Raw genomic sequence first — 8,823 nt, 5'->3', positions numbered from 1 at the left:
TCTAAAGTAACTGAAACTGCAATGGTCGGGATCCATTCATTGTATTTCTTATTACATAAATAAAGGAACCGACTGATATTACGTATGACTAACCGCGATTGATCCTAAGACTTCTCTGGTTTGTAAGCTCAACTACACCGTCAGGCCATCAGGGCTTACGGGTGTTAACGACGACGCAAGGCGACGGCGGTGAAGGCGCGGAGAGGAGGCGAGCGGGGTGTTGGACGGACAGAACGGACATACCGCCATACGAAACGCGCGCATCACTAGTTATTTATTACATAAAATTTTGTATTGAATATGAAGTAAATTCAGAGTATCAAGAATCTGCATCTTTCCTTTGTTTATCCAAAACAAAAGTGGCGACCGTGACAGGACACATAAAAACCGAAGACATCATCACATCAATTAAGAGCTGAGCATCAATATTACCGTCAACTTGGCTGAAATTACGATAAGTGAATCAGTGGTGCATCACGGCGAGATATCAACTACCAGGGGAGTAGCTCTGTCCTTCAAATTATTCCTTTGCTTTTCCTAAATCTCCACTTTAATTCGTGTGAAGACGCGTTACGACTGCGGGTGGGTGATACTTTTGTGTAAGTACATGTTGGGATCGTGTTAAATTATAATATATGTTATTTTATTTCGCACGAACACCAGTGTGCTTACTAAAAACCTAAACATTGGGCTATCTTTATTGCATAATTTATTCCTTCGTCTTAATAAAACAAAGTGTTTACTTAAACTCAAGCACTGCTAAATACCTACTACGAGGGTAAAATACTTACATTCTGAGTTATAGCTATACGCTTCATCATTTCATCCCTGCCCTTATACGTCGACCCGCTGCAGAACACGGGCCTCCACTCAAATTAGGAGGTCTTGGGCCGTAGTTCACACGCGAGCCAGTGCAAGTTGGGAACTTCACACACACACACCATAATTTCATTTTACAGTAAATACGCATATAAACCTTTGATACACATAAACATCACTAAAGCGCAGCGTTCTCGTAATACTAATTACCATTTTAGTTGCTTAACTACTTCATTGTACTTAATAAACGCACTTTGGGGTCTAACTATCATTAAATCAAAGTTATCTTATTGCCCTTATGAGTTGCAAAATTATTTGTCCTTTCGCTTAATATAAAATCAACCCTAATCATTATAAACTTATATTTATTAACTATTCGTTAATTGTTATCGCGGAACATTCCAGGCGACATCGATTGCATAAGTGGCAAGCGGTCACTGCGCTGCCGTCTTTCAATTAGTGCATTATCATCGGGTACTGTGTTGCGCTCTGCGCTGCACCGTGTCTCTTCGTGTCGCGCACAGCGTCGCGCGGTATAGCGCGAGCCCTGTCGGCCCAGCTGACACCTACTGCACGCTATTATAACTGGTTTGGTGCACATTACCTTGTTTATCTCGTTATTTACGCTTCAATAAAATGCCTTCTAATCCAGAACTAAATCAGGGTGGAGCTAATAGTGGTAACTGCGATAGGAAAATGAAAGATTTAGTTAAATCACGGGGAATCATTAAGGGTCGCCTCACAAGATTTAAGGATTATGTTTCGATATTAAACACAAGTGCATTAGAGGACATTAGTGACCTAAAACTTAAAGAATTGAAAATTCGTTTAGAAAAAATTGAAAACTTGTTGTTTGATTTTAATGAAGTTCAGTCTCAAATCGAAATGTTATCGTCAGGCGAGGATGACAGTGAGGTGGATAGCTTTGAGAATTTATATTATAGTACGTTATCATTGGCTCAGCACATACTTGAGTCGCGTTCTAAACCTCAAGAAGATAAAGATGGTGGCAGCCTTCACTCAGCTCGCTCGTCATGTACAGATACTTGCAGCCATTATAACTTAAATAACATAAAATTACCTACCATAAAATTGCCCACTTTTGATGGGAATTATTTAAAATGGCTGGAATTTAGAGACACGTTTGATTCGTTAATTCATTTAAATAATTCCATATCGGATATAAATAAATTCCATTACTTGAGATCATCGTTGGAGGGTGGTGCAGCTTTGATTATAAAATCACTTGAATTTAGCTCAAAAAATTATACTGTTGCGTGGGACTTAATCCGTGAACGATATGACAACAAAAAAGTACTTATTAATAACCACTTAAAGGCGTTATTTGAAGTTGATTGTGTGTCACATGAATCTCACAAAGCATTACGGTTCCTCGTTGATCATGTGTCAAAGAACTTAAGGGCTCTTAACACTTTAGAACAGCCCACCGATAAATGGGATCTTATCATAATATATTTAGTGTCAACTAAATTGGATGCTATTACTTTTGGCAAATGGGAAGAGTACAAAAATTCATTTAAAGACTTACCTGAACTTTCAGACTTCATGCAGTTTTTGCGTAACCGTGCCGACATACTCGAGACGATGGCAATCGGAAGAAGTGACAAACGTGAAAGTAAACCTAATTTCTACAAAGATTACAAAAAACCAGAACCTAAATCGAAAGAATATTCTCATAATAAAACAACAAAAACCTTTGTTACCTCTTCCAATGCCAAACCGACAGCGTCTTGTCCCTTTTGCAATCAGCAGCATCGCATCGTGGAATGCTCTTCATTTAAGCAGTTGTCTCCTGAAAAAAGATGTGATGAAGTTCATAAATTAAAACTTTGCTCAAATTGTTTGCGAAGGGGTCATGCGTCAGCAGAATGTCGGCTCTTAGGTACCTGTAAGGCTTGTAGAAAGAAGCATAACACATTATTGCATGTTAATGTTTCCATTGATGAGGAAAGCGCTTCCTTTAGTCACTGTAGTTACGTACCTGTATCCTTGTCGGCGAGCTGTGAATGTCAGGTGCTCCTTGGTACCGCATTGGTGGAAGTAATGAATCCTAAAAATAAAAATACTTATCTTGCTCGTGCTCTACTCGATGCAGGCAGCCAATCATCCTTTATTACAGTAAACCTGAAAGAAAAGTTGGGATTAATTAGTAAAGGTACGAATACACTACGCGTATCAGGCATAAATGATTGTCAGATGCCTATAACTGATAGTTGTGAGATGAATATACACTCGCGTGTCAATGACTTTAGTGCACGTCTTAAATGCTTAGTGGTTCCAAAGATAACTGGTTTATTACCCAATGCCTTAATAAACGTAACGAAACTTAACTTACCTCAAAATGTTCAGTTGGCGGATCCTAACTTCTTCCGTCCTTCAGATGTTGATTTATTGTTGGGTGCCGAAATATTTTTTGAACTCATGTCTCCTAATCAAATAAAATTAGGATCCAACAAGCCAGTTCTTCAGGATTCCAAGTTGGGCTGGATTGTGGCAGGTCCTCTTCATACTACTCGTAACAATCTTAAGGAGAACAAGCAAATACATTGCAACTTTACAAGGGAAATCAGTGATCAGCTGGCAAAGTTTTGGAGTCTTGACGAAATTCCAACCTCAAAACCAACTTTGTCAGCTGATGACGAATTCTGTGAACGCTACTTTACGGCAACTACCAAGCGTCTTAATGATGGTAGGTTTTCCGTTTTTATGCCCTTCAAAGAATCTCCGGAACTAACTCTCGGCGATTCCTTTAATAGAGCAAAACAACGTTTCTTAAGCCTTGAGAAAAAATTTACTAAAAACCTTAAATTAAAAAATGAATATTGTAAATTCATTCATGAATATGAGGAACTAGGCCACTTAACTGAGATCACCAGACCTCAATTCGGGTACTTCATGCCACATCACGCTGTGGTACGCGAAGATAGGGAAACAACAAAGCTTCGCGTAGTGTTTGACGGCTCTGCAAAGACCTCCTCTAATAAATCTCTTAATGAAATACAGCACGTCGGCCCTGTGGTGCAGGATGAGCTCTTTAATATCTTGATTAGGTTCCGCCAGCATCAGTACGTGTTGTCCGGAGATATTCAAAAAATGTACCGGCAGATTATGGTAGACGAGTCACAAAGACACCTTCAGCTAATTCTATGGAGGGATAATGATCACATGCCCGTTAAAATTTTACAACTGAATACAGTGACCTACGGAACAGCATGTGCTCCGTACTTGAGTACGCGGTGTCTGGTTCAGTTAGCAAATGAGTGTCCCGACTCTGTGGTTTCAAAGGTCATCAAAGACGATTTCTATGTCGATGATCTCTTAACAGGTGCCGCCACAGAGAGTGACTTGGTTCATATTCAAAAAACGGTTACCGAGGTTCTTAAGTCTGCTGGTTTTCCCATTCATAAATTCCGTACCAATTGTCCAAAAATATTCGAAGAAGCCATTGAAACCGACACTCTTAATTTGTCGAAAGAGTCTAGTGTATTGGGAGTATTATGGGCCCCTAGACCTGATACTCTAAGATTCGAAATAAACATCGATAAAAATGAGCAAAAAATTACAAAAAGGGTTATTTTATCAAATACCTGTAAGATTTTCGATCCTTTGGGTTTGTTGAGCGCATGTACCATCACACTTAAAATTCTATTGCAGAAGTTATGGCAATTGAAACTCGAGTGGGACCAATCAGTCCCAAATGGCATAGAAAAGGCCTGGAAGAAAATAGTTAACAATTTAGAAAGTTTACTGTCATTATCGATCCCCAGGTTAGTTTTGTGTTCATTTCCTATCACCGTAGATCTACATTGCTTTGTAGATGCCTCGCAAGACGCGTACGCTGCTTGTGTGTACCTGCGCTCATTAAACAACAATGGTAACATTTTCACTAATCTTTTATGCGCTAAAACGCGTGTAGTACCCTTAAAACCTGTTACTATCCCAAGGCTTGAGCTTTGTGCTGCTCTCTTAGGAGCACGCCTTACTACTAAAGTTACCGAAGCTTTGCGGTGCAAAATAGACAGCAAAATATTTTGGTCCGACTCAACTGTAACATTAGGGTGGATTAAAACGCAACCAAAACTCTTAAAATCGTTTGTATGCAATCGAGTGAATGAAATCCATGAATTGACAGAGCGGGAGTCTTGGAATCACGTACCAACTGATGTCAATCCAGCTGACTTGGCGTCAAGAGGGATTGACCCCATCGCGCTTGTCAATTCATCTCTCTGGTGGAACGGTCCTGTGTTCCTCTTAAAGCCCCAGTCTGAGTGGCCACAACAAAACGCGAGCACAGAGCTGAGTCTGCCTGAGATTAAAGTTCATCACGCTCAAAACCAAGATCTCAAACTTGTATATTTTGAAAATTATTCGAATTCTTTAAGATTGAAACGAATATTAGGCTACGTTATGCGATTCGTTAATAATTGTAGAAACCCTTTAAACAAAACTACAAGTTCTCTTAATGAGACTGAACTTCATCAATCTCTCACATACCTTCTAAAAGCCGCACAACAGGAGTCCTTTAGTCACGAGATAAATGCACTTCACGAAAAAAAATGCCTTAAACCTAAATCTAATCTGCTGCAATTATCTCCCTTTCTAGATGACAATGGACTTTTGCGAGTGGGTGGCCGTTTAAAAAATACCAATCTTAATTATGATGTGAAGCATCCTATATTGTTGCGATCTGATCATCACTTTACTAAAATCATGATGCTAAGCGAGCACCTTCGCTTGTTTCATGCAGGTCCACAATTGCTTCTGAGCTCCTTCAGGGAACAGTATTGGCCCATTGGGGGAAGAACACTTGCTAGAAGCATTGTAAGAAAATGCGTCACGTGTGTTAGGCTGAAAGGTAAACCTACAGAACCTTTAATGGGTAATCTGCCTGCGTCTAGGGTTTCTCCATCATACAACTTCCAAGTTACGGGAACGGATTTCGCTGGCCCTTTTATGATTGCCAGCAAAAAAGGTCGTGGCAGTAGATCAAGCAAATGCTACTTGTGCATTTTCATTTGTTTCTCAACAAAGGCTGTGCATCTTGAAACGGTCAGTGACCTCACAACTCAATCTTTCATTTCTTGTCTCAAGCGATTCATTGCTAGACGAGGTAGACCGGATTACATCTACTGTGATAACGGCAAAAACTTTGTTGGGGCGAGTAACGAGTTAGGCAGGGTATTGAAATCAGACTTGAATTCTGTAACTGATTTTGCGGCTGATAAGGGCATTAAGTTTGTTTTTTCTCCTCCTTATTCTCCTACGTTTGGCGGACTATGGGAAGCCGCCGTTAAAAGCGCCAAATTTCATCTCAAACGTATAGCCGGAAATGCTAGTCTCACTTACGAGGAGTTGGATACGCTCTTTACACAAATTGAAGCAATCCTCAACTCCCGTCCTCTAACTCCCTTGTCACCCGACCCAAACGATCTTTCTCCCTTAACCCCAGGGCACTTCTTAATCGGGCGGCCACTGATGTCTCTTCCAAGCGCTTACAAGCCAGACATGAAATTACGCACGAGGTACCAGCTGGTTGAGCAGCTCCGGTGTCACTTCTGGGAAAGATGGAGAAAGGAGTACCTGACTGAATTACAACACCGAACAAAATGGCGTTCCAAGCAGACAAACCTTAAAGAAGGAGACCTGGTAGTCTTCAAGGAACCAAACTTACCACCACTTAAGTGGAGACTCGGTCGAGTCCAGAAGCTGTATCCTGGCAATGATGGAGTTGTCAGGGTCGCAGAATTTAAAACCTACCGAGGCGTTGAGCGACGAGCCGTTAACAAGGTCTGTCCCTTGCCAGCCACGAGTATCACAAAGGAAGATCACGAGGAGCCGAAGCATATTCCTGAAGTCTTGGAAGAAGCTGCAAGTCCTTCCAAGGGCGGGGAGTGTGTTAACGACGACGCAAGGCGACGGCGGTGAAGGCGCGGAGAGGAGGCGAGCGGGGTGTTGGACGGACAGAACGGACATACCGCCATACGAAACGCGCGCATCACTAGTTATTTATTACATAAAATTTTGTATTGAATATGAAGTAAATTCAGAGTATCAAGAATCTGCATCTTTCCTTTGTTTATCCAAAACAGTCATGCACCGACCAAAAGAATCGTTAGAGCCATTTCCCAGATTCCTGCTATAAATAAATTAATAAAATATACAAGAATTGCTCATTTAAAGATTTTAGATTCTTTCTTGACCTTTTGGTTTTGAATCCGCCGCCCCTCTCGCATACTCAGCGCAGCTCACACTAGTTGCCCTGTGTATATTTTTCATAAATGTAAAAATAATATTTTTCTTCGTCTACGCCTCAATTAATTAGGGAGTTTTACTTAAAGCAACCAAACATTCCTAAAGTTTCATTCTTTACACCAGTAGGAACTAGCAGATTAACCGATTGTTATTTTCCCAGCCACTGTAAAACAACACGTACTTAGTGTTTCAAGGCACAGAACATTTCCGATTAACCATACTATACTCTCACCCACGGCTACGCTTCCAGAGTTCTAATTAGGTGCTGAACGCTATGGTACGAGTACACACGAAACTATGATAGTATCTACTCGTGTAACGAAATCTTGATTAATGATGCAAATACCCGCTTGAGCTAGATTGCTTACTGTATGTAGTTATAACTACAAATAGTAGTTATTACAGTTTAGAAATTAAGCAAACGTTGCTTTATCAAACTATTAGAAGAAGATTAATACATTTTGTAGCGAGGACGACGGGATTCTTTGGGTTGAGGTACACTTTATTCCATCTCCGGCCTAAGCATCCCACTGACAGACACAGGCCTTCTCTTACAATGAGAGAGCTTGAGCTCACACTATTGAATTGCTTCGCAAGTGTACGCTGGTTCTCAAATGCTCATGGTTAAAATTTCAAATATAATTTTCGCTCGTGAATTCTCAAAAAGTCATAGCTGATCAAACCCATGATCCTTTGCTTGAGAAGCCATAGGTCATGTTACCGTGGTTTTTCTATTTCTAGATGAAAGCAAAATGGCTAGAGTTGAAGTTTCTCTGTTTATCAATGCACACTTTGGCACAAAAATAAATATAAATGAAATTGGAATAGAAGAGATAATTATTCAAACTCATAAAACTTCAAGGCGCGAGATGTATTTGATAAGTTATCAAATAAAATGTAGTCGCACAAAAGCTTTTATAAACTAGCTTCATTTTCATACGTCATTCAAAGTCAATCACTGAAATAATAATTCATTTAATAGAACCTTCATCCACAAAACCATTTTGACGCGAACTAGAACGAGAGGTATTTGCATAGTGATCGCTCCGCTTTGTCCTCTTAAATTACTTTTAGTTGGGAAAAGTTTCGAGAAAGGTCTGAAATTACTATCAACATGTGCCAACGTAGCAAAACATAAGGAAGGGAGCGTGGTTACCCATTTGTTAGAACGAGCTAATCCACTACGCGCTCCAACTTTCTCCCCCATTTATTTACATAATAGAGTAGGTATTAATACAGTGAGGAATTTAATACTAATCAAAAAGTAACAACGTTATAATGTGAGGGATAAAGGGTGAATACAATTAACAAGATAAAAGACGTGTGATAAAAGAGGACATTTATTTTGCCGGTTCAAATTGAATTTGTTAAAACGTTAAAGGTTAAATAACAATGGGCAAATAACACCTGCTTAAAGGTAGCATTAAATTAATTGTTTTAAAAACTGGAGACTGCTACTTATAAGCCTTGTCGAAATACATTACTAGTGGCTAGGAAATTGAAATTAAAATAGTAAATTAAGTAAACTTAAAATGATATGTTAATCGTATACTGATCTGTTATTTTTTTGAAGTTGATTGAAATAAGGATTAGCTTTCACATTTTGTTCACTGAAAACAAAACGCTAACCCCCTGTTTCACCATCCATTGATTAAATTTATTTCTATTTATATTTCTATTTTCTCTAAAATAATACCAAATGCTTCGATTATGTCAATCACAAGAAACTTC

The 8,823-nt window shown here is 39.5% G+C and overlaps 1 protein-coding gene across 1 annotated transcript; it reads left to right on the top strand.

Annotated features, from left to right (window-relative positions):
• Positions 1–222: 222 nt before the first annotated feature.
• Positions 223–6,913, top strand: LOC141437307 (uncharacterized). Its single transcript, XM_074100587.1, has 2 exons — positions 223–599; positions 6,290–6,913. Exon 2 carries the CDS (start codon positions 6,316–6,318, stop codon positions 6,763–6,765), a length of 450 nt encoding a protein of 149 aa, XP_073956688.1. The 5' UTR covers positions 223–599; positions 6,290–6,315; the 3' UTR covers positions 6,766–6,913.
• Positions 6,914–8,823: the final 1,910 nt, after the last annotated feature.

This window comes from Choristoneura fumiferana, chromosome 17 (assembly GCF_025370935.1).
Source record: "Choristoneura fumiferana chromosome 17, NRCan_CFum_1, whole genome shotgun sequence".
Classification (NCBI taxonomy): domain Eukaryota; kingdom Metazoa; phylum Arthropoda; class Insecta; order Lepidoptera; family Tortricidae; genus Choristoneura; species Choristoneura fumiferana.
The sequence above is the reverse complement of the archived record's forward strand: the minus strand, read 5'-3'. Positions and strand labels throughout refer to the sequence as shown.